The sequence below is a fragment of the Ursus americanus genome, chromosome 32, assembly GCF_024610735.1.
Source record: "Ursus americanus isolate L20-20 chromosome 32, mUrsAme1.1.p, whole genome shotgun sequence".
Taxonomy (NCBI): domain Eukaryota; kingdom Metazoa; phylum Chordata; class Mammalia; order Carnivora; family Ursidae; genus Ursus; species Ursus americanus.
In genome coordinates this window covers 20,980,669-21,007,650 of record NC_142158.1, presented here as the reverse complement: position 1 = coordinate 21,007,650, position 26,982 = coordinate 20,980,669, and the positions used below count along the sequence as shown (strand labels likewise).

Below are 26,982 nucleotides of genomic sequence, written 5' to 3'. Positions count from 1 at the left end.
GGCTGACTCTGGACATTAATAGATGAATAGGGGAGCTTGCTCCTTTCTTCTTGGGACAGGAGTAGGAATCCAACAAACACGCCTAATGTCTGTACGGTGACACTAGTTGAATGTCACTTCCACAGTTGAATGAAAAATGGAGACTTTAACAAGGTACCATCGTGGTGTCTTGCATGGTGCAGGGCAGCTGAAGGATCACACCAACCAGTGTGCGCTGTTTTCAGCAGCCATCATACGTGGAAACACAGATTTGTAAGATCATTTAATTAGAAGGTAATTTGCCAAGAAGTTGCTTTACAAAGTAAATTCTCAGATTTTTGTTTGTTTGTTTGGTGGAATTATGAACAATAAAGACATTAGGAAAACCAAAGTCTTGGCCTCTAAGAATTAATAATGTAGCAGAACAACAAGAATGAATCTCTGTCTTACACACCTGCGCCCCCCCATACACACACAAAGTCTGGTTAGACAGGTAAGAAATTCAGAGTAATAAGCATCCTTAAGAGAGTTTTCATAAAGAAGTAACATGTGAGAGGTCATTGAAAGATTTTAATTTGGAGGAATTGAAAGGGAATGGACTTTTTACTCACTGGGCAAAAAATCGATGTATATGTTTAGAAGTATTTCTTTTTCTTTTTTTTGAAAGATTTTATTTATTAGAGCATGAGCTGTGGGGAGGGGCAGAGGGAGAGGGAGAAGCAGACTCCCCACTGAGCAGGGAGCCTGGTGCGGGGCTCGATCCCAGGACTCTGAGATCATGCCCCGAGCCAAAGCAGACACCTAACTGAGTGAGCCACCCAGGCACACCTAGAAATATTTCTTTACATGAGATTAAGTTATCTTGATATAAGTTGGGGTTAATCACTTTTCTGCCTGGAGAAGGGGGTATGAGATGTATTAAAATGATTTTGGGGGAAAATGTGCTTTTTTTCCCCCCAAGGGTAATTGTTTTATGTTGTTATTTTAGCTAGACTGTAAGCAGCTAGAGTACAGACAACATGCCTAATACATATATGAGTTCCCTATACTACCTAAAATTGAGAAGGGTGGCACGTAGGTGCTTGTGGATTGCTTTGTGGACTAATCATTGTACAACTGGAGAAATTACTGGTCAATGCACACAATTAGAAAGGATGAATGGAAGGTAGTTGGAATTGCAAGGTCCTGCGCGTTTGGTTTTTATAGGTCAGAAAATGATTACAGATCCAATTTCTTAGAACGCCGATGCCTTCTGGTACTTCAGGGAAACACAGAAGATTCTTTCTTGCATTTTTAAAAGTTGAGTTTTGTTGAAATGCCATCAGAGATAGGACTTTTAGATAGGGCCAGAGTTTGACTATGTTGCATCCTACTCCTAAGTCCTGGGACTCCTTTGTCTCCAAATATGTATCACTCAACACATGGGCCTTATTAAAAACAGCTTGTTGTAACCTTACTAGATGTTCAGTGGTTCACAAAGATGGAAAGTAACATTTTTAAGAGAGCACTGAAGGTGGAACAGATGTGAACAGCAAGCTGCAGGGAGTTAGATGCTGGTAGGAGTTATACAAGTTGCGAACTGAGAGGAAGGAGTAGGATTTTGAGAAGGTAGAGTAAAATTTTCTTGGAAACAATGAAGACAATGGCTTTCAGATTTTAAAAACAACTGGAGAGTATCTGTCCTCTTGACTCTTTTGTCTAATTGAAGGCTCTTGGAAAGTATGGGTGCCTTTACAAAAGATGCTCACAGTGTGGATTGGCATTGACAAAATAGGAAGTTAATTCTCAGTTTCCAAATTAGATTTATTTTTTTAGTCAGTCAAATGCATTAATAAGTCCCCATCCCCATGCTCCAGTTGGGATGCTAGTAACTTCGTAATGAATGGATGAAATAAGCATTGAGGAATTTTAATGAAATGAGTTTGCCGTCTTAAATCACATATTTCTCTAAAATAATGTGATGGCTTTGAAAAAAATGATTTTTGTTAAATTTGAGGTGGTCATTTTCTAAGAAATAACTCTCAGGAAAATGGTTTTGTTATCTCTTTTGACTTGTCAGTGGATTTTTTTATTGGAAAATTAAAACTTCTATAAGACCAAAGAAAATCACGTCCCCTTTTGTTACAGACCTTTTGTGATTAAATTATAATTAAATTTGGCCACGCGAAGAAGGATAATAGTTTGTGAATAGTGTATAGGACTAACAAGATTGCCAGAGAAATGATTGGACTGCATAAGACAAATTATTTTGAACATCCTTGAAACTGTTTTAGTAACAATCATAAGAAATAATTGTTCTAACAACAAATAATTGTCTGATCTCTGTGCAAATTACAAATTATACATGATATGGCCATACTTGTTATCTACCTGAGCCATGGAATAATGGTGCCAAAGTGGGCCCTGGTGCTCATCTCATGACCAAGTTTGTATTTGACCATTAAAGGAACCAAGTTCTCTCAAAAACATGCATATGAGGGGCGCCTGGGTGGCTCAGTTGGTTAAGCATCCAACTCTTGATTTTGACTCAGGTCATGATCTGAGAGTCTTGGAAGCAATGCTGGGCTCTGCACTTGGGGGGTGCTGCTTGAGATTCTCTCTCCCTCTGCCCCTTCCCCACCACTTATGCACTCTCTAAAAAAAGAAAAAAAATGCATATGAAAATAATGAAACATCTAAAAATACATCTTGCAGTTGAGCTTTTGCTGCTGCTTATCAGCTCTCACATCTGTTCTGTGCTCGTGTCTGTATTCCAACTCCTTCTCCTGGTGTTATGCTTGTTTCTTGAGAAAATACTACACGCAGTGCCTGCTCTGTATGAGATCCTGACCCAGGCACTGTGAGGTTCATGAAACATAGTCCCTGTCCACAAGGAGCTCATCATTTCAAGTGGAATAAGACCCACACACAAGAACTGAGGCATCGAGTAGAACCACGTGTGAACGCGTGCCACAGGAGCTCCGAGGTCAGTAGAATTTCATGGAAGGGAGGATCACTTGTAGACTGCATTAAAGGAAAAAATATAACAAGCATTTTTCTGCTCACTTGCCTTCAGTTTTAGGGAAATCCCTCAGATGTCCGGGCTTCAGCCTTCTTAATGATAAATATTTAATAAAGTAATAACCTATACTCCATGGTTTGAGGGATGGCCATTCTAAAATATCTGTGATCAAAGGTTGTGAAATTTGAGACATAATTCAGGCCAAGGAGAGTTCAGTATTTGGCAAGCAAAAAACAGTCGTATCCGCTAGTACTGTCATGGGCCTTTTCTTCTTTTTGGGTTTTTTGTTTTGTTTTGTTTTTTCATTTTATTTTTTATTTTTTTTATTTTTTAAAATATTTTTTTAAATTATATTGTTAGTCACCATACAGTACATCCCTGGTTTTTTATGTAAAGTTCAATGATTCATTAGTTGCGTATAACACCCAGTGCACCATGCAATACGTGCCCTCCTTACTACCCATCACCGGCCTATCCCATTCCCCCACCCCCCTACCCTCTGAAGCCTGCAGTTTTTTTCTCAGAGTCCATAGTCTCTCATGCTTCTTTCCCCCTTCTGATTACCCCCCCTTTTTTTATCCCTTTCTTCTCCTACCGATCTTCCTAGTTCTTATGTTCCATAGATGAGAGAAACCATATGATAATTGTCTTTCTCTGCTTGACTTATTTCACTTAGCATTATCTCCTCCAGTGCCGTCCATGTTGCAGCAAATGTTGAGAAATCATTCTTTTTGATAGCTGAGTAATATTCCATTGTATATATGGACCGCATCTTCTTAATCCAGTCATCTGTTGAAGGGCATCTCGGCTCCTTCCATGATTTAGCTATTGTGGACAGAGCTGCTATGAACGTTTGGGTGCATATGGCCCTTCTTTTCACTACGTCTGTATCTTTGGGGTAAATACCCAGTAGTGCAATGGCTGGATCATAGGGTAGCTCAAATTTTAACTTTTTAAGGGACCTCCACACTGTTTTCCAAAGTGGCTGTACCAACTTGCATTCCCACCAACAATGTAGGAGGAATCCCCCTTTCTCCACATCCTCTCCAACAATTGTTGTTTCTTTCCTTGTCAATTTTTGCCATTCTAACTGGCGTAAGGTGGTATCTTAGTGTGGTTTTGATTTGAATTTCTCTGATCATGTGTCTGTTAGCCATTTGTATGTCATCATTGGAAAAGTGTTCATATCTTCTGCCCATTTTTTGATTTGATTATTTGTTTCACGTGGATTGAGTTTGAGAAGTTCTTTGTAGATCTTGGATACTAGTCTTTTATCTGTAGTATCATTTGCAAATATATTCTCCCATTCCGTGGGCTGCCTCTTAGTTTTTTTGACTGTTTCCTTGGCTGTGCAGAAGCTTTTTATCTTGATGAAGTCCCACACGTTCATTTTATCCTTTGTTTCTCTTGCCTTTGGAGATGTGTCATGAAAAAGGTTGCTGTGGCTGATGTCCTAGAGGTTGCTGCCTATGCTCTCCTCTAGGATTTTGATGGATTCCTGTCTCACATCGAGGTCTTTCATCCATTTGGAGTTTATCTTTGTGTATGGTGTGAGAGAGTGGTCAAGTTTCATTCTTTTGCATGTAGCTGTCCAATTTTCCCAGCACCATTTATTGGAGAGACTGTCTTTTTTCCACTGGATGTTTTTTCCTGCTTTGTCAAAAATTAGTTACCCAAAGAGCCGAGGGTCCATTTCTGGATTCTCTATTCTGTTCCATTGGTCTATGTGTCTGTTTTTGTGCCAGTACCATGCTGTCTTTGTGATCACAGCTTTGTAGTACAGCTTGAAATCCGGCATTGTGATGCCCCCAGCTTTGTTTTTCCTTATCAACAATTCCTTGGCGATTTGGGGCCTTTTCTGGTTCCATACAAATTTAAGGGCTATTTGTTCCAGTTCTTTGAAAAATGTCATTGGTATTTTGATCGGGATAGCATTGAAAGTGTAGATTGCTCTGGGTAGCATGGACATTTTAACTATGTTAATTCTTCCGATCCATGAGCATGGAATATTTTTCCATCATTTTGTGTCTTCTTCAATGTCTTTCAAGAGTGATTTGTAGTTTCTAGAATATAGATCCTTTATGTCTCTGGTTCAGTTAATTCCAAGGTAACATATGATTTTTGGTGCTATTGTAAATGGGTTGGATTCCCTAATTTCTCTTTCTTCAGTCTCATTATTCGTGTATAGAAATGCAACTGATTTCTGAGCATTGATTTTGTATCCCGCCACATTACTGAATTGCTCTATAATTTCTAATAGTTTGGGAGTGGATTCTTTTGGATTTTCCATATAGAGTATCATGTCATCTGCGAAGAGAGACATTTTGACTTCTTCTATGCCGATTTGGATACCTTTTATCCCTTTTTGTTGTCTGATTGCTGTTGCAAGAACTTTTAGTACTATGTTGAATAATAATGGCAAGAGTGAACATCCTTGTCGTGTTCCTGATCTTAAGGGAAAGGCTTCCAGCTTTTGCTCATTGAGAATGATATTTGCTGTAGGCTTTTCATAGATGGTGTTTATGAGATTGAGGAATGTGCCCTCTATCCCTACACTCTGAAGGGTTTTAATCAGGAAAGGATGCTGTATTTTGTCAAATGCTTTTTCTGCATCTATTGAGAGGATCATATGGTTCTTGATTCTTTTCTTGTTGATATGATGTATCACACTGACCAATTTGCGAATGTTGAACCACCCTTGCATCCCAGGTATGAATCCCACTTGGTCATGGATAATCCTTTTCATGTACTGTTGGATTCTATTAGCCAGGATCTTGTTGAGGATTTTGGCGTGCATATTCATTAGGGAAATCGGTGTGTAATTCTCCTCTTTGATGGGGTCTTTGCCTGGTTTGGGGATCAAGGTAATATTGGCCTCATAGAATGAGTTTGGTAGGTTTCCTTCTGTTTCTGTTTTTTGAAATAGCTTTAGGAGAATAGATATTATTTCTTCTTTGAATGTTTGGTAGAATTCCCCAGGAAAACCGTCTGGTCCTGGAGTTTTGTTTTTTGGAATTTTTTTTATCACTGTTTCAATCTCTTCATACTTCCTGTTTCAGTCTTGGTAGTTTATTGGTTTCCAGGAAGGCCTCCATCTCTTCCAGATTGCTTAATTTATTGGCATAAAGCTGTTGATCTTTCCAATAATATCTTTCCAATTTCATTGGTGTTGGTTGTGACCTCTCCCTTTTCATTCATAATTTTATTAATTTGGGTCCTTTTTTTATTCTGTTGGATAAGTCTTGCCAATGGTCTGTCAATTTTATTTAGTCTTTCAAAGAACCAGCTTCTAGTTCTGTTGATCTGCTCTACTGTACTCCTGGTTTCTAATTCATTGATTTCTGCTCTAATCTTGATCAACTGCTTTCTCGAGCATGGATTAGGCCTGTCCCTCTGTTGCTGTTCCAGCTTCTTGAGGTGAGAATATAAAAACTGCAATTTAGATTTTTCTGTTCTTTTGAGTGAGGCTTGGATGGCTATGTATTTTCCCCTTAGGACTGCCTTTGCAGTATCCCATAGGTTTTGGACCGTTGTGTTTTCATTCTCGTTGGTCTCCATAAATTGTTTCAATTGATTTTTGATTTCCTGTTTTATTGAGTCCTTCCTGAGCAGGATGGTTCTTAGTCTCCAAGTGTTTGAGTTTCTTCCAAATTTTTCCTTGTGGTTGAGTTCCAATTTCAGAGCGTTGTGGTCTGAGAATATGCAGGGAATAATTTCAGTCTTTTGTTATCAGTTGAGACGTGTTTTGTGCCCCAGAACATGGTCTATTCTTGAGAATGTTCCATGGGCATTAGAATAGAATGAGTATTCTTTGGTTCTGGGGTGTAGTGTTCTATATATGTCTATGAGGTCCAACTCGTCGAGTATGGCATTCAAAGCTCTTCTTTGTTTGCCGATTTTCTGCTTAGGTGCTCTATTTCTGATAGTGGAGTGTTGAGGTCCCCTACTGTTAACGTATTTTTATGTATATGTCTCTTTATTCTGGTTAAGAGTTGGCTTATGTATCTTGCTGCTCCCCTGTTGGGGGCATATATATTTATAATTGTCATATCCATTTGTTGGATACATCCTTTAAGAATAATATAGTGCCCTTCTGTATCTCTAACTATAGTCTTTAGTTTAAAATCCAATCTGTCTGATACAAGAATTGCTACCCTAGCTTTCTTTTGAGGTCCATTGGCATGAAAGATGGTATTCCATCCCTTTACTTTCAGTCTGAATGTATCTTAGGTTCAAAATGAGTCTCTTGTAGACAGCAAATGGATGGGTCATGTCTTTTTATCCAATCTGCAACCCTGTGGCGCTTTATGGGAGCATTTGGGCCATTTACATTGAGACTGATTATTGAGAGGTATGATTTTAATGATGCCTTGTTGCCTGTAAAGTCTTTGTTTCTATAGATTGTGAATTTCTGTTCTGTATCACTCTTGGGGCCTTTTTACTTTTATAGAACCCCCCCTTAATATCTCCTGTAGGGCTGGTTTCGTGGTTACAAAATTGGTCAATGACTGGCGATTCTGGAATGTCTTTATTTCTCCATCAATTCTGAATGACAGCCTTGCTGGATAAAGGATCCTTGGCTGCATGTTTTTCTCTGAAAGAGCTTTAAAAATGCGCCCCCCAACCCTTTCTCTCATTCCAGGTCTGTGTAGACAGGTCTGACGTAATTCTGATACCTTTGCCTTGGTATGTGAGAAATTTCTTTGCCCTGGCCGCTTTCAATACTGTATCCTTGGATCTAATATTTGCGAAATGCACTATGATGTGACGTGGCGTAGGTTTGTCGTGGTTGAGCTTGGGAGGGGTCCTCTCTGCCTCTTGGACATGAAGGCTTGTTTCCTTTGCTAGATTAGGGAAGTTTTCAGCTACAATTTGTTCAAATATCTCTTCTAGACCTCTGTTTTTCTCCACCCCCTCGGGGATGCCGATGATTCTGACATTGGAACGTTTCATTGAATCAGTAATCTCCCGTAACCTACATTCTTGAGATTGGATTTTTTCGATCCAAGTTTCTATTCTAACTTTCTCTTCTACTAACCCATCCTCCAATTCGCCGATATGTTCTTCTGCCTCATTCACCATGGCCATCAGAGGCTCTAGTTTTGACTGCATTTGATTCGTAGAATTTTTAATTTCTGCCAGATTTGCTCTCATTTCCACCCTTAGAGATTCTGTATTCTCATTAACATTTTTGTTAATACTTTTTTCAAGTCTACACATCATCTTGACCATTGTTACTCTGAACTCCATTTCTGATAATTTGGTTATATCCATATCCATTAGTTCTGTGGCAGAGGCCACAGACTCACTGTCTTTTCTTTGCTGGGGGGCGATTTCTCCTTCTCATCATTCTGATCAGGAGAGGTTGCGGGGTTGTCCAGAGCCCAAATTATTGACCAGGACCCAGGCCGTGCGCACTTGTTTTATAGGGACCTTAGGGATTTGGGCTTCTTGATTTTTCAGCCTGCCTTCTGGGGGAGGGGCCTGCCGCGCCGATACTCAGGCAACCCTGTTTGGGTAGAGTCTTCATGTCCCCTGCGAGTGGGGATGGGGGTGGGCACACTGTGAGCCGGCACTTCCAGGCTTTTGTTCTCTGGCGGCTTTCTCTGGCGGTTTGCTGTGGCTCTTCTGAGAGTCAGAGCAGCAGTGGCCGAATCTCAGCCTCTGTCTCAGAACAGAGGGATCGCGGACCGTTCTCCACTGATGTTCTGGCCACTTTAACTCTGTTACTGTTGGTGCTGCTCAACCCTGCAGCGTCCCGGGATGTGCGCCCCACACCCGGCGTCCCAGCCCTCACTTCCAGGGCCGGCGTGTCTCTGTCCTTTGTGTTTCTTTCTTTTTTTTTTTTTTTTTTTAAAGATTTTATTTATTTATTCGACAGAAATAGCCAGTGAGAGAGGGGACACAAGCAGGGGGAGTGGGAGAGGAAGAAGCAGGCTCATAGCAGAGGAGCCTGATGCGGGGCTCGATCCCATAACGCCGGGATCACGCCCCAAGCCGAAGGCAGACGCTTAACCGCTGTGCCACCCAGGTGCCCCTGTCCTTTGTGTTTCTAACACCGCCAGCCCCCAGCCGCCCCCACGCGCTCCCGAGCTCCGTTTCAGTGTATTTCGCGCGAGCTCCGATGCTCCGGCCCTCAGACTGGTCGCGCGCGTTCCAGGCTCACAGTCTCAGTCTGCTCTCTTGCGGGTGCCGGTCCGTGAGTCCGCCCGCTCCCCCGTGCAGGTGGCTACTGCTTCCCGGCACCCGAACGCGGCAGCTCCCTCCCCCTTCCGTTTGTCTTCCGATATCTGTGCACGGTTTCATGGCTCCCCGCTTCGTACCTCTATACTCAGCGCTGGAGATGTTCATTTGTACTGATCCAGATGTATCTTCCTGCGTCTCAGGCTGATTCCGTGGATGTTCAGGATGGTCTGGTACCTATCCAGCTCGACTCAGGGGACTGGCTGAAAAAGGGGTCCCCTACTCCTCCGCCATCTTAACTCCTCCTCTGTTTTTTCATTTTAAAACTCCTCTGTGAGGTTTTAACATTTGTCTGAATTTTAGGAGGCAGATGCTAAAAATGAAAATTTTGTTATCTCCCTTTTTGTGAGCAAAACCAACTTTATTAACTCCTAGAAATGGAAGTTGGCACAGAATAAGGAGTGATTGTTACTGAGAGGTAGACCCTCAAAATTTGGGGAGGACTTCATTTTATTTCAAGTAGCATTACTGCAAACGTAACTCCCTAGCTTTCTCGCCGTTTATGCAAAGTAGCAAATGGTTGAAAGTAAGTTTTAGGTAGGTACGAAGAATCAACATATGGGGAATAAATGATTATTTCGCTGTATCTAGCAACTAAGAGGAATTCATTGAGACTCTAGAGGAAAACAATGAAGATACATAGAAAAATGGAAAATAGCTTCTCTTGGCCATTTAAAGTAAGGAGAGTTGACTTAGGTCAAAAGAAAGGGAAAAATGTCCTGAGAATGGAACTTAAGTGTTATAAGACGCCATTAAAGGGAGGTTGTGGAATCTCCTTTTCTGGAAATGTTTAAGAACAAGTCAGATCATCATGTCTCAGGAGCAGTGTTGAAATTCAGTGCTGCCTAGAGGCAGGAAGATTAACTGGATTTCGCCTGTGTGGTCTCTCGAGTCATCAGAAGAGCCCTGAAATGCAGTAAATATCCTGTTGGCTGAAACTACTGTCCATTGTAGCCTTGGTTACTATAAGATGAGAGCGAGTGTGTATAAGCAGCAAAATTGAGTTTGGATTTGAGATTGGTGATGCAAGCTGTGTACGTTGATAATACCTGCCTGGGTCGTAACAGCCTGCATGCAGTGCTGAAACTACTCAGAGCATAACTTAGTCTTTCTAGGATGTTACTGTAAGTAACTACTGTGAACACTGTAGGACACACGTATGAGTTGGGTATGGTTCCTGCCTTCCAGGAACTTTGTCTACCAGTGGAGGTGAAACATACGCACGGATCATATACCTGAGAAATGGAAAACAGGTCACTGGTATGAGAGTGGCAAGAAAAAGGATTAAGCAGCATTGTAAGATTTCAGAGAAGAGCGATCATTCCTTTGGATTTAACCGAGAAATGTTGCCTGGGAGAAAAATGCTTCAAATTGGGCCTTAAGAAATAGGAAGCATTTTGAAGGGTGTAAATGAAGAGGAGAACAAGGAAGGGGTGGAGTCGTTCCTCCCAATTCCAGGGTACAGACAAGTTCAGCGGAAGCATAAGGAAGCTGGGGGACAGGGGCTGGAAATGCCTCATTGTGGCCAGTCTCAAACGCCAGGTCAAAGAGTTTGGGTTCTGTTTGCTCAGTGCTTACAGTCCCTAGGAAATGATTAAGCACTGGAGGGTTCCTGCCTATAGGAGATCTGTAATTTGCTGTTTGGACTGCCAAGGGAAAAGGCTGTACCAGAGAGCCCAGGAAAGTGGATGCTGAGTCCTCTGAGCCAGAGTTTGCCAAGGGGGTACACTGAGAAACAGTAGTTTCAAGGCATGTTAACAGGTGTTACTCAGGAAAGGGTCTCTTCACTAAAATGAATTGGAGAAATAAAAAAGTTAAGCAATTAAATGGGTGTCTTTGCTGGATAAATTTTCAGAGCCTTTAATATTGAAAATTGCATTGAGGATCTCAAACAGGGTAAAATGTACACCATCGGCAACACAGTTTAATCTTTTTTCATGGAATATCTCCTGAAACTACTGTTCCGTGGAGCACACGTTGGGGATCATTGGCCTGTGCATCTGCTAATGATGGCTGGAACATGAGTGGTGGTCATATGCATGGAAGCTGTGATTGGATGAGAATCCCGATGCAGGACACATCAGCGTTTCCCTACACTTAGTGGTCATTCCGTAACCCGACAGAAAATGAATGCACCCAAGAGAGAGTTATTGGTTTGTTGACAAGATTTGGCCCAAGATGGCACACTGAAACAAAGAGAGAACGGAGTCCAAGGTGGGAATGTGGGGAGTTTGGAGCATTGGCTATAAATGGTACCGTCACAGAAAACTAGAAGGAAGTGATTCAAATGAAAGTTGATCACTTACTCCTGTTACTTGCGAAGCCACGAGAATCCAGCCCAGGGCTTTAGTAGATGCGGGAACTGTGGACTTGGGTGAGAAGTCATTGGTTGTTTTTTGGGGGTTTTTTTCGTAGTAAGTGTATCATTAAAAATATTTTTTTGGTTAAGATGTCTCATTTGCGTCCTGGATAAATAGCAATTTTCATATGCAACTCACTCTAATACAGTAAGATAACCATCAATTGAGTCCAAAAGAAGCTTTAGGATTAATAAAGCATCAAACCTGTGGTGTTTTTTTTCCTAATTACAGTTTTACACAGTAGCAAGAACCCTCATGTTTATCAGCAAATCTTTTTTTTTTTTTTTGCAGTCTGATTTACTCATAGAAGTTAATTAATCTTCAATAACGTGTTCTTTCATTCAGGTATTTGCCTTTGATTATTGCTTTTGGTCCATGGATGAATCTAATACTACAAAATATGCTGGTAAGTTGGATTTCTCTTCACTTAATTTTTGGGCCTCAGTCCTCTTTGTCTGTTTTCTTTATTCGCAGTTCTGTTTTTCCTGTAAACTTCACACTCATTCTTCCAGTTCTAGTATGTGGGCTTTGAAGTCAACAAGGTTGAGTTTCAGGATCTGGCCATACCACTAGTTTGCTAAGAAGTCATGGACGGGATTGTTCATTGTTAAGCGCCAGGTTCTTTCCATGTAAAGGGGGTATTGCTGTCTTCAGAGGTGTTCCAACGATTAGAAATAATAGGGCACCACCTCGAGCCAGAAATGGTAGCTGTTGTGATTATCATGTGAAGAAGAGGTTTGACGTGCATGTCTTTCCTTGTCGCTGTTTCGGGAATTCACTGCTCCGCTGATAGAGACAAAGCACAGGTGCTGTTGGTTTCCATGACCTGCCCACGTCCTGAGTGTTCTAACTGTCACTGTGATGTGAACTACCCCTTCCCAGGGAAACATCAGCTCTCAGCCCCACATTTTGCTAGTGTTCCTTCCTTGAGGCATTTCATCGCTATTCCATCGAACACAGATGACTACTGATTTTATTATTTGGTGAATCTTGGCCCTTCCAAGGAGTTAACACAATTCCTTTAGCTCAGGAGGGAAGCATTTGTGTTCGTGGAGGAAGTTTGATTCCTACCCTTTTGATTGTGTTCCCGTTTCCTTAGATATTTAGTCTTAATGAATGGTTTCTCTTCATTTCTACTTAGAAGAACATCAACCAAATGACTTTTTAAAAAGAAGAATAGTAAGGGATGGATGGGAAGATGTGGGTCTTACAAGACTGGAAGGCAAAAGGAAATCACTCACTCACGTGTAGGGAATTTCGCTTCATGACAGCCTTTTCCTTGCCACATAAAGCAAACTTGTTGAGAAATTATTTGATATATAATTTTTTCAAAAGTGAACAGTCTGAACTAGGAAAATTTCTTTTGTTGCTCACAGTGGGTAAATGAGCCTTTCTTCTCAAAGATCATTCCTACACCTTTAGCAAACGTATTTCATTGAGGTGAATAAGTACTCTTTAATGTTGGCTGTAATTAATTTGTCTTTTTATTGGCCCATTAGCACTTTAGACAATAAATTCTTGGAGTCTAGAACAGTCTGCTTTGAGGGTTAGTGCAGTGTGTATTTTAGTGTTGGGTGTGTGTTTTTGGATTTAAATAAACTACCGAAGTAAAACATTTCCGACTGTAACAGAAACAAATGCTGTGGCTATACAAAGCCCACTCTTTGTTCAGCCGATGTTATTCAAGATACAGCCAGATAGATCTTCCCGAGTTAGAGCTCTACTCATGCAATTCTCAAATACTATCAGTACTATTCACTTACAGAGAAAAGCTGTTCTCCTTGGACTACACGTAGGGTCCTTTATTATATATTCTCAGTCCAGCTTCCTCATCCTCTGCGCCGTGACAACCCACAACCCATCCTGCGCTCTGGCCCAGGGCTGTTGTTCCTCTTCTATAACCCAGGGAGCCCGCAGGTCTCCTGAAACCGCAACTGTGTGTGCAGCCTCGCAAAGCCCTTGAGAAGTCAAAAAGTTAGGTGGAAAGCAAGAGTACTTAACAAATACCAGTAAACATTTTGAGATGATATTGAGTTAAACCGTCTGTTTTATAGATTCTGGGTGCTATAGAAAACCCAAGGAAGGACACAGTCTGGAAGGGCTGAACAGAATTCTGAAGTCGAAACTGAGTTTAGTTTAGACTGATTATCAGTTGACTGATACGGTACAGAACAGGGGCTGTTGCAGTGATGTGGTTAAAATAATGCTTCAGGGAGGTGGTTTTTCTTTGTCCTGTCTTTTAAAATCACATTCCCCTTATTGCCCACAGAAACCATTCTAGCCTTCTGCAATATATCACTCATATCCCTGAATATAGGACAGACTTTTTCTTTTAAAGATTTTGTTTATTTATTTGAGAGAGAGAGGGAGCGAGAGCACAGAGGGAGAGGGAGAAGCAGGCTCCCCGCTGAGCAGGGAGCCTGGCGTGGGGCTTGATCCCAGGACCCTGAGACCATGACCTGAGCTGAAGGAAGACGCTTAACTGACTGAGTCACCCAGGCGCCCCGGAACAAACTTTTTAAAATGGAAAATAACTTTATTAAGTACAGGTGATAAAATTGACACGTGAAACTAAAGATTTCTGGAGCTCTGCATTACAAATTAGTATGTTCAGAAATATTTAAAAAAATAAAAATGATTTTTAAATTTACTGAGAACCTAATAAATTTACTACTTTTAATTTGGCATGACCACATCAAGTAGCATGTTCCATTCAGCCCTGCACTCTCTAGGCTCAAAGAGCAACGTCTATTTACAAAACGTGGGGAGAAATTTTCTTATCTTTAGATGGCCCTATTATTGTGCAAATCCAGTGACCACCTTAGCAAAAAGTAAAATTCTTATTAGCTCTTCTCTCAGGTTTGTATTCATTGTAAATAATCTGCCTACTAAATATATTACTGGTAGGTTCGTTGATTGATTTCGTACTAACTTGATTTCCTTTCTCTTCATTAAAAAAGAAATAGCAATTCCTTCTTAATGGTGAATAGAAACATTAAGATAGAAGCCTTCATTCTCTGATGGGAAGTGGAGGAAATGTGAAAGGGGGAGCACGAATTTCCTGAAACCGACCTATTTGCCAGGCTCAATGAATAATGGCATCATTGATACTGACGAGCTCTCAAGGCAGCTCTCAAAACTTGGGGGGCAGATAGAAGGGGGGGTGGCAGAGAGAGAAAGACTTGAAAGCACAGGGATTGAGGGAGCAAAGAGAGGCAGGGCGCCGAGTTTCACGTGGTGTGTCAGGATGTTCTCTTTGTTTGTTAAAAGTGACCGCAGCACCCTTCACTCTCAGGCTGTCCGACGTAGAAATACACAAGTCTGTAGAGTGTTCGATGGCACGGCAGCGGGCTGTCGGAGTGCTGGGCGGGAGAATGTGGGCTCCTATGCCCAACCGCCCAGTGAGCCACCGAATCTCACTGCACTTCTGTTTCCTCAAACGTTAAATGAGGATGATAATCGTTCTCATCTCATAGGGTTGATTTTGAGGTTGTCCTGTCCTCGGAAAGTATGTAAGCCAGTACTTGGCACATAGGAAAAGCTCACTTAACTATTTATCGTCTTTATCGCGGTCACATTGTCATGTCGTGAGGGTAATACCGTCAGCCCCGGTGGAAAGAGAATGAATGCCTGGTACTGAAATCGACGAGACTCAGTTGTGCCACCAGCTGCTTACCTTTGGGGATCTGTTTCCTCATCTGTGGAAGGAGGAGACGTGGCCTCAGATGATCTCAGATCCCCTCTAGCTCTCTGATAAAACATGAATCAGACATTTTATGCTGGCCACACAGCTGTTGCAGTGGACTTTTCAAAGACTTGTTTGTTAAGTGGTTTGAATGCCCTGAATCAGGCTTTGAGACGTTTTACATTTTAACTGTATTATTTCTTATTATAACCTTTGGGTTAGGTAGGCATAATAATGCTTGTCTGGCAGATAGTTCTGAGTCTTTAAAGCAAAAATGCTTGTGCCGGGATGAAGAGAAAAACAAAAGAACAAAACAAGTAGGCTGCAAAATGAGGCACCCAAAGCTTGGCGTATTTCTACATAAACTCCTATCTTCCCCTACTCTTCACCCCATATGTACGTACATAGAGACATAAATCCACGGTTAGGACTATAAAGTTATTATAATGAACACTGACAACTCTTGAGAGTGTCATACAGATAATAGGCCTTTGTAAATGGTTAAATCACTACCGATTGTAATTAAGGCCTTCTCGATAATGAATCAGTCCATGATTCGTCACTGCCTAAAATGGGCCATGTTGGTAAAGTACAGTGACTTCCAGTCCCCTCGGTTTCAGTTTTCTTCCTGGTGGGGGAATATTTTTCACAAACCTATTTTTCTGTAAATCTTCATGCCAAAAATCACAACCAATCTGGTGAGGGGCGCCTGGCTGGCTCAGTCAGTAGAGGTGCGACTCTTGATCTCGGGGTTATAAGTTCGAGCCCCATGTTGGGTGTAGAGATTACTAAAAAAATAAAATCTGTAACTGACTGAGCCACCCAGGTGCCCGAAAAATAAAATCTTAAAAAAAAGATAACACCAAACCAGGAAACCAGTCTGGTGGTGGCATATCTGGCGATCAATACGGACATGAACATTTCCAGGCCCAGAGCTTCTAAACTATTGACTTAGAAATTATATAACAATTCTCACCATATGGCCTGTTGCTCAGACTTGTTGAAGCCGTGTATTTTCAGGCATTGTTAATGCCCTGCAAGTTCAGGAGAAAGGTTATATGTCTGATTCTTGTTCTGCCAGCGTAGCTTTTTGCTGTGTGCTCCCGAGCCGTGAGCTGTTGCCGTGCTTGATTCTGTTCCCATGATGGGACATTTTATGTGCCCAGAGGTACAAATAATTTCTCTTTCACACTGTTTAATGGAAGCGAGAATAGGAGCAAGACAAGACATTTGTGTGTCAAAATTTATATTCTAAAAGCCAGCACTAGCCAAAATAGAACCAACATTTTAGCAAAGTTCCAAAATATTTGTTTTAGCATACTGTGTTTGTTGGTTCGTTCTTTCCCCACTCAAGTGTACAAGGAGCACTCAGCAAGTGCCTTTCACAGAATAATTCTTAGCTATTAGGTTTATCCAAACCATAGATGTTTTCCCTATAGTTAGGAGAAGCAATAGTGGTCGATTCTTTGAAAAGTTTGGTGAAATGGAGATTCATTATAAATGATGCATGCCATCTTAAAAGATACGAAACAGTCTGAATGCAGAGTTCTTCTAGATTTTTCTTTTTCTTTTATAGTTTTTTGCAAATTGTCTTACCCATACCAAATTTGACAATTCTTCTAGTGACTAAGCCTTATCAGGTTGTTCCCTAAGCATCCAACTTTTTTTTCTTAGAATCAGCAACTGTCTTTTTGCATTTGTTAATGAAATTATGTAATTACAGAGAAGTACAATTGACATAAACCAGTTTAGGAGCAAACACAGCTGATCCTTTGTGAGAACATAGCTCTGTGGGTGGGAGTCCAGAGCACAGCCTCCCAGCTGGGGTGATGTAGGATGCAGTGGGCGAGCCTCAGTGTACTGTTTTACAGATGGGAGCGAATGTTGGCGAATTCAGAAAATTGGGTAAAAGTGGAGGTCAGTGAAGAAAAACTTTTCTTTCTCTCTTCTTTTTTTCTTTTTTTGTATCACAAGAATCTTTGATATTTACTTTCAAGTTTACTCATGTGGGGTTGTATTTGTGTTTGGTAAAGTGTGCCAAGTGCCCGTATTGAGACCGTTTCAGTTCACATCACTGCACTCCTGACAGAACGTTTCCTTGCCCAGTGAGGTCATAGAGAGGGGGGGCCTTGACTTTTCTCTGGGTTAGGCCAGCTTTACTGGTGAGAAAAACTTTCCTGAAATAAATAAGCTAAGCTAATATTGTTAGATTTTTTTAAAAAAAGAGTGCATGTGTGCGTGTGTGTGTGTGCATGTGTGTGTGTAAACGTGATATGTATATATGTGTGTGCATGTATGTACGTTGTGAGTGTGTATATATTCGACTACAGGTGTGTATATGTACGTGTGCATGTGAGTGTGTATTGTGAGTATGGGTGTGTGTAAATGTGAATGTGTTAGTGTGTGTATGTATATATAAGTATGAATGTATATGCGTGTGTGTGTGTGTATGCACGCTTCTTTTTTTCTCTTGCCTCTACTCGGATTTTATTTAAAGCCCCAGTGTGGGGCTTGAACTCATGACCCTGAGATCGAGAGTCCCATGCTCTCCCAGCAGAGCCAGCCAGGTGCCCCTCTATTCCTATTTTTTAATCCCACCCAGCCCCACCTTCTCACAGACTTTCCTTTCTTCATCTCCATCTATTCCTTATTTATTGGCACCCAGAGACATCATGTAACTTACTGAAGGGTATATAGAGAAGTGGGTAAGAATCACAGTAGACAACAGACTTGGGAGCACTGGGTTCCCAGCCCTGTGCTCATCCCTTCACCTGCAGTAGGTCATTTAATTAGCCGAACACCTGATCACGTAGGAACGATGACCGTCCCCGTTCTACAGGTAAGGAAAGTGCACCCTGGGAGAGAGCTGAAAAGCAGGCCTATGTGTGGGTTTTAGGCAGTGACAGTCACGTATGAAGATATTATAGATTCTCCTGCAGTCCCAGGCTGTCCTCTCTTCTCTGCCCCCACAAAAGAGCGGCTGTGTCTGGCAATCACGTTGCAGTGCTCTGGCTTGGAAGCTGGCCAGGAATCATTCTAATAGCATTCTCCCTCCTGTCAGATGTTCTCTGGAGTCCGGAATGCCTATGTTTGGTTTGGGCTTTGTTTTAATCTCCCCTCGAGTGCTGTAAATACTGTGCTCCCCACAGTCCAGAAGGGGTGTTGGGTCCGGCAGGTTCCTGTTCCACAGAGAACACATCAGACAGAAATGAAGAACACTTACTTTCCCAGCAGATGCTTTATGTGAAAACACCCTACAGAATAGCTCAAAAGACATTCTGCATCAGAGAGTCCTCACAGGTCGGGTGGCTTCCTTGTTTCCTCCATCCTGGGCACCAGTATCTGACCTTCTCCTCAGTGAGTCAGCCACCTTACTTGCCAACAAAAAAGGAGCCGAGGTTCCCTGCCAGCTCATGACGCGTCCCAGCGCTGTTGCTGGGGTGGCAACGTCCATCTGGGTGAGTCAGCCTGTGCCATGCTGCAAGCAAGACTCCCAGACACCGCAGCACTGATGGCCCTTGGACGCCACTGTGGAAAATGGTCCCGCGCTCTCCCTTGACCCTCCTGGCCCAGTTTCTCAGGATCCTTTTACCAGGCCCCTTAGTGGCAAACTTCTGTAGTTGATTAAAATTTAAATCCAGTGTCACCAGGTCAGTCGTGAAAGCCTTCATTTTTGTATACAAACTCTGTAGTTTTGGGTCATTTAGCATCACCCAGGTTTAACTTCCCTACATGGGACAGTTTCCGAGTTGCCCTGTTTGGGAGAGGGATTTGCTGAAGCCTGGTCCACGGTAGGCATTTCTCCCCACCGCATGTATGTGTGGAGAACCTGTCTGGTCTTGCACTGTCTAGGTGCTCTGATGCGGACCTGGGCCACCTGCCAAACCCAGACTCATCAAAATCGCTGTGGCTGTCAGCCCTGCTTAGAGGTGGAAAAACATCCTCAGAAACAAGCAGACCCAGGAGTCCCACATCACAAATACTGAGCTCAGACACTTTTTTTTTCACTCTAAGACAGGAAAGAGGGAAAACAGGAGACTCTGCACTGGTAAACCGTATTGATTGTGTTGACATCTTGAATGCTTTTCCATGCTCCTGCTTTGGAAAGATGAGAAATATTCCATGTATATGTCCTGTCTGGCCTTGGATTGCCATACTAATTGTTTTATTCAGCTGTGATCTGTATGTGACTGCCTTGTAGATGGTGAATAAGACAAGGGTTATGCCTTCCCATTTCTTCGAACACAGCCCACTGTAACTGACCTGTGCCTCTTTGGTAGTCAGACGTTAGGCATATGACTGGTACATGCATTTTCTCTTCCATCCCTGGTTGGTCCTCTTCTGTGCTTTGCTGTCTGGGCCCTGCTCTAGAGAGAGAATTACCTTGGTTACTCAGTTGCCAGTGCACACACGTAACAGCTTTGAATCCGTTGCTGTGGTCCCCAGTAGGGACAAATGCGCAAGTGTGGAGACTCAGATCTGTATTCTACATGCAACTTAGGGTTGGGTGGGTCAGGTGTATAACCTTGGTTGCAGAAATTCCATACAGGAGTCCTTTCTGCTGTTGTGATACTGTGTTCCAGATGGCTTTGGGCATGCCTGTGTGTTAAGACTTCTCCATATAGTTATAGGAGGTTTTAAGCATAAACCCCACAGGGGAAATTGGCATCTTCTCAGTCATGGTTATTAACAAGTGAGGTCAGGCTTGCCCTGTGGATTCCCTGCACCAGACACATGGAGCTGCCATGTGTACAAGGACCACCTGCTGAAAAGCCCCTGGCCTTTTGGGTTTGATGGTGCTGTGACTTTGCTCAGTTTGTCTGGGACAGAAGCAAATACTCATCAAGCCTCCTGCTTCCCATGGGACTTCTGAACTTTCCCTTACGGGCTGGTGCACATTCCCCTAGACAGAGCCTCGTTCTCTTTGAGGGTGAGCTCTGGGCAGTAAACACGTAGGTGAAAATACTGCATCTTTTATGGGTTCCCTGAGTCCCACCATCCAACATGAACAGCCCCGTTTTTTGCTTAATGAGCTTCAAAAAGCAGTTGGCAAATCAGTTTGTTTCCCTATGTTGAAAAAAGAGGGACTTCTGTGTTTAAAAAATAGAAACAAAGCAGGAAGCCTCAGTCTTTTGGATCAGCCAGATTCTCCTTAACAGACCCTGTAAAGGTCTTGATATTTAATGATTTCTCTCTATCACACAGTGAAGTGTAGCCCTCATGTGCGTTTCACGGAGAGCCGGCTGTGTTGAGGGCAGGAGGCCGTGTAGAGTCCACAGGGCATTTTGAGGCTTTGGTTGACAGTCTGGGCTTTTTACAGGCGTTCCCTACCATCCCAGCGATGCCCTTGAAAGTTCCCAAACTGAAGCATTGATTAAATATAACCCCAGCCAGGGAGTCTACAGCTCAAAAGGCACCAGATTAGAAAAATAAGGGGAGGGGCGCCTGGGTGGCACAGCAGTTGAGCCTCTGCCTTCGGCTCAGGGCGTGATCCCGGCGTTATGGGATCGAGCCCCACATCGGGCTCCTCGGCTATGAGCCTGCTTCTTCCTCTCCCACTCTCCCTACTTGTGTTCCCTCTCTCGCTGGCTGTCTCTATCTCTGTCAAATAAATAAATAAAATCTTTAAAAAAAAAAAGAAAAGAAAAAGTAGGGGAAATCTGTAGAGTATGTTTCTGTTCACAGTTTTATTGATAGGATTTATTATGTTTGTTTTTACCCCCTGTACCCTTCTGAGATAATGTTAGAAAAGAAAAGTAAATATTTTTCTCCACTGGACAGTATAGGTTGGCATATCCTGTTCCAAATAATACTGTTCTTTTTTTCTCTCCTCACAAGCCCCAGTATAACACACATACACACACACAGACATACATGTAACCCCAACACACACACACATACATATATCCCTATACATACCCCACACAACCCAACACACATGCACCACATGTACACCCCAACACACACACACATACACACGTATGCCCAACACACATACAACCCCATATACACCCCAAACACACACACACGTACACACACACATACCCCAATACATACAAAACATAACACCCCACCACCATATACTGGCACGCTCTCTCTCTCCTTCCTGTATAAGAGTGCCCCACCGTTATATTTGGTCAGTAGAATTTTAGAAGTGGGAACTAGGGGATCTAGAGAATCAGCAGTAAGTGATTACTTTAAAATTTTTTCCTAAGAATAGGTGTCTTTTCTTTTATCTTTGAAATTGGATTACCTCGCAGAATTGTTGCGAAGATAAAGGAACTCCTTTCAGAAGAATAATTAGATGTTTACTACCTTCTCTATACCAGAATTAATTATAGTTGATTGAAGATTTGAGGGATGATATTGATAATGGATATTAACTAACACATATGCTAGACTCATACTGGCCAGGCACTGTGGTAAGTGCTTTACCTGTCTTGCCTTGTTAAATCATACCAGCGACCCAGTAAGGTAGCAGCTATTATTCCTGATTTACTAATGAGGAAGCCCAGAACTTGCCTGAGGTCACACAGCTGGTAAGGAGCAGAGTTCAAGTTTGAAAGTAAAACTGTAAACAATAAAAACAACAGAACTAGAAGAAAGTACAGGTGAATCCAGGATTTTGGAAGCATAAACATACACCGTAGGGAAAAATCACAAAGAAAAAGATGAAAGGTTTGAATATGGACAACCAAAAGCTTTTGTATGACAAAAACCAACATGAGACTAAAAAGTAAATGACAGACTAGGTAACAGTATTTACAATGTATAATAGACCAAAGGTTAATATCCTTAATGTGTGATGAGCATTCTTGGGGCACCTGGCTGTCTCAGTCAGAAGAGCATGTGACTCTTGATCTCAGGACTATGAGTTTGAGCCTCATGTTGGGTGTAGAGATTACTTAAATAAATAAATAAATCTTCAAAAAATACATATATGTATGTATGATGAGCATTTTTAAGTAAAAAAAAAAATGACTAAACCAATCAGCTTGTAAAAGGAAACATAGGACCCAAATAATTGATTTACTGAAGAATAAACACAAAGTGGACAGTCAACAAAGGAAAGGAAAATTGTAGTTTCGACAAAACCAAGAAGAATGATAATAGGCATGTTGTTGAAGGTGCATTGCTAGAGGGCACAGTAACTGGAGTTTTGCCTGGTAAAGAAAATAGAAGAGAGCGCAGAGATAAAAATATGTAAGGATAAATATTGCAGAAAAAAGAAAAAGGAAATAATCTGCATATCCATAATAGGGAACGGATTGCATCAGTTAAGCATATAATGGAAAGCTAAGCAGCTATAAAAATATTAATGTTGATATAACTTTGTAGAGGTGGCAAAGTGTTCATTATTTCTTGTCTTAAAAGAGAATAAATTTCCCTTGAGACATGAAGCCATAGTGATAAAATGTATTGCACGCTCTCTGGAATCCAGTCTTGCTTTGAATTGTAAAGGTACATGAACTTAACGATAGTTTTTTGTGTTTACCCTTTTATAAACTGTGCTTCAAGATAGTTATTTAAGGATGGGAAGGAGACGAATTCTTTCCAGAAACACAATATAATTGTTTGCTACTTTTTCATATTCTATTTTGTGTTTCCCAGAATTTTTTCCTTTCCTACTTATAACTAAAACTTTATTAAATATGATAAATCTGAAGTATATTCTGTCAAGCATAACTGTAAATGTCTAACTAAGAGAACTTGACTTTTTGAAAAGCATATGCATATATTTAATGGAAATCAGAGAGACTAGTTTGGTTTTTTCTGTCACATATATTTTGTTTTAATGTCCAGGAGGTTACTATGGGTGCCAGGAAAAGTATAAGCTGTCATTTTTGTCAAAGTTATTCAATTAGTCGATAACGTATCACATTAACACGTCTATTCACATCTGTCCCCAGTGCCTTATGTAACCAAGGGTTCTGTAGTCTTTAGGGTCTCATTAGAATTTCAAAAACAGTCATACTTTGATCAAAGTATAAACTCTAATACAATTAAATCTTTTTTTTTTTTAAGATTTTTATTTTTGAGTGATCTCCACACCCAATGTGGCGGTCAAACTCAAAACCCCAAGATCAAAAGTTGCATGCTCTACCAACGGAGCCATCCAGGCGCCCCAGATGTTTCTTTTTAAGTTCAACAAACAATATTTTGATGCCTCAGTCCTCACTAATGAGGAAAGGGGCCCCCAATGAAATATACTTTAGTCTGAAGACAGCCATGTCAACATAGGAGTAACTTAGGAAATAAAAGTGCCTACAGTTTGCCAGGGACTCTTCTAAGATTGAACAACACCTATTTTTAAAGCTCACAGGATGCCTGGGTGGCTCAGTCAGTTGGGCATACGACTCTTGATTTTGGTTCAGGTCAAGATCTCAGGGTCGTGAGACTGAGCCCCACGTCAGACTCTGTGCTAAGTGTGGAGTCTGCTTGAGATTCTCTTTCTCCTTCTCCCTTTGCCCCTCCCCCCCATGAATAAATAAATAAAATCTTAAAAAAAAAAGAAACAATCCAGTGGTAGGGGAAAAAATAGTGGAGTGTGGTAAGATCTAGAGTTTGTAAAAACAAACAAACAAACAAACAAAACCATGGAGACCAGAGGTGGGAGTAACTGATTCCTGGTGTCACGATGTGAGTCACTGATGATGGGTGAGCATCTCCTTTAACATTCAAGAGTCACTACAGACAGACCCAGGCCTTGCCACTCACTGTCGGTTTGATCTTGGGCCAGTGACTCCCCTTTAGAGTCCCAGCCTTACAGACCTCCTGGCCCTGGGGACTGCAAGGATTCAATGATACAGAATATATGAAGTGCATATATGTGGGGCAGTTGATAAAAATTAATTCCCTTCTTCTTCTTCTAAGTTGCACAAATAATAAAAGTATACAAGTTTAAAAGGTTAATTTATCAGGGCGCCTGAGTGGCTCAGTCAGTTAAGTGTCTGATTTCGGCTTGGGTCATGATTTCAGGGCCCTGGGATCGAGTCCCATGTCAGGCTCCCTGCTCAGAGGGGAGTTTGCTTCTCCCTCTCCCTCTGCCCCTCTGTATCCCACCCCCACTTGTACTCTTTCACTCTCAAATAAAAAAAATTTTTAAAAAAATAAAAGGTTAATTCATATCCTCTTTAGTATTTGTAATAATTTAGACATAGGCAAAACCAATTTATTCATTTATTTTTATATCCTGGAGAATTCTTTAATCATTTGATTTATTTTTTGTGCAATTTTAGTATATGTATCCTATCCTGGAAGGTTTTGTGGGGTTTTTTGCTTGACATGTCATAAACCTATTTCATGTAGCTCTGTAGCATTCATTTTTAGTTTTTTTGACTAATGATCTTTAGTTTAAAAAAAACCATTCATACCAAGGAGAAAGAAACATTCTGATTTTCCTTTAAAAGAATATGGAGGGGCCCCTGGGTGGCTCAGTCAGATGAGCATCTGACTCTTGGTTTAGGCTCAGGTCGTGATCTCAGGATTGTGAGATCAAGCCTCACATTGGGCTCCACGTTCAGCAGGGAGTCTGCTTGAGATTCTCTCTCTCTACCCCTTCCCCCACTCTCTCAAATAAATCTTTTTTAAAAATAAAAATAAGGGGCGCCTGGGTGGCACAGCGGTTAAGCGTCTGCCTTCGGCTCAGGGCGTGATCCCGGTGTTATGGGATTGAGCCCCACATCGGGCTCCTCCGCTATGAGCCTGCTTCTTCCTCTCCCACTCCCCCTGCTTGTGTTCCCTCTCTTGCTGGCTGTCTCTATCTCTGTCATATAAATAAATAAAATCTTTAAAAAAAATAATAAATAAAAATAAAAGAATATGGAGTCAGTAATTCCTCATACTTCATCCTACTGAGCCTCAGGAGCAAAAGCCAGAAACATTGCGTCTCACCACCTAACATAGGAAGAGAGATGTTCCGAAGTGGCCACAGGCCCTTGCATGGCCATGGTCGAGCTCCCCGCAGTCGAGTCCTTCAACCCAAGCACTTGCTTTTTTTAAGTCACTAAATATAAGTTGAAATCATGAATTATGGGCAGGGTGTTTGACTTGGCCAAGTCTTAAAGCATCTGAAAGCACCCTCACCCCCTTCCTGAGGGGCTGGTTAACCAGGGTGGAAGATCCAAGAGGATGGCTCTGTTCGTCTGCTGGTGCCAAGAAAGCAGGGCCTTCAGAGCCCGCGGGGGGGTCTGGTTGAGGACTACAGTCGGTTCTCACAAGCCGGAGAGCAGGCCGGGTTTAACTCCCCGAATTCTACACTGCAGGGCTCTGCTCCAGATTTAAGGCCTACCTTTGGGTGTGGGCCCTGAGGGAGTACACGTGGAATAAGGAAAAGGCTTTGAGAAAACGTGCAAGAAGAAAGTATTGATGTAGTGGGTGATAATTTTGACATTCCCTTATTCTTTGCAGAGTGTATGTGTGTGCGTGCGTGCACATACATCTTTAGCTAGTCATCACACAAAAACACTCCTGTGTATTTAGGAGTGGTTACACCCTTTTAAAAAATCCACATATTACACCAACATGTTTTGACTACCTCTTAGGTACTAGGCTCTGTGCTAGATGTTAGAAGTCAGAATTAGAGAAATAAGGTTATGTGAATCTGTTACTTTTTTCTTCCAGTTCATTTTTTTTAACTTTAGTGCCCATTGATTGATCTTTCCCTCACACTCTTTGACATACGTTTTTTACTATATGTATAGTATTGGAACATGATTTTTGTTAAACTCAGCCATGTTTTTGAGTTCCAGCATTGTTTATACACACAGGTGTGTTCTATTTGTTTTGGGTTTTTTTACATGGTTTGTAATATTCTAGCATACAAAATAGTCACATTTTCCTTCTCTATTCCCTTCCCAATGGGCATTTAACTTCATTCCAACTTAGAGAATCAAAATAACGCTGCTGTGAGCATCCTGATACAGGAGTGCCTTGTGGAATGTCTCCAGGGTGGGCACATTCTCTCTCTTCTAGGTGCTGTCAGGTTTTCTTCAAGTGGCTGAATTATTTAATCTCCCACCAACAGATTATGAGAATACCTGTATTTCCTCACTCCAGCTATATTGTTGCCAACATGTTATTTTTTGCCAACCTAATGGTTGAAAATATTACTTGTTTCGAGTTTACACATTGTTAGGAGTCCTGTTGTGCAGCCATATGTCCCAGTGTAACAAGGGGCTGCTAAAATCAGGTCCAGCTTTGCATAAAGGAAACAGTATACCTAAAAACTTATGTTATGTTGCATCATTTCCAATTGTAAAAGGAATTGGCATGTGAGATTAAATGAAAAAAAAATTCAGTGGACTCATTTTTTCAACATTTATTAAGCATTTTGTGCTAGGCCCGAGGATTACAAAGGTAAACAGATTATAGTCTCTGACATCAATCGGGGTTCTCATTCCAGTGGAAGGAAGAGGTACTTAAACCAGTAGTTTTGGCAAATACTGTAATCGTGAAGGTTCAGGACCATGAGAACATAGAGGAAGGAGAATATCATTTTAATTCTCTTAATGATGGGGAATGAATGTTAGAAAGTCAGGAATTTCAATGGGTAGTAAATGCCACCTTAACTGTTTAAAAAGATTTTTCACACCAGGGGCGCCTGGATGGTTCAGTCGGTTGAGTGGTGACTCTTGATCTCAGCTCAGGTCTTGATCTCGGGGTTGTGGGTTCGGGCTTCACATTGGGCATGGAGCCTACTTAAAAGAAATATA

The 26,982-nt window shown here is 41.6% G+C and overlaps 1 protein-coding gene across 1 annotated transcript in view; it reads left to right on the top strand.

Annotated features, from left to right (window-relative positions):
• Positions 1 to 26,982, top strand: part of KIF13A (kinesin family member 13A) — a 203,057-nt gene that overhangs the window by 94,438 nt on the left and 81,637 nt on the right. Inside the window, exon 4 of the mRNA XM_087858074.1 lies at positions 11,929 to 11,989. Coding sequence (XP_087714200.1) covers positions 11,929 to 11,989 — 61 coding nt within the window. The remainder of the gene's footprint in view (positions 1 to 11,928; positions 11,990 to 26,982) is intronic.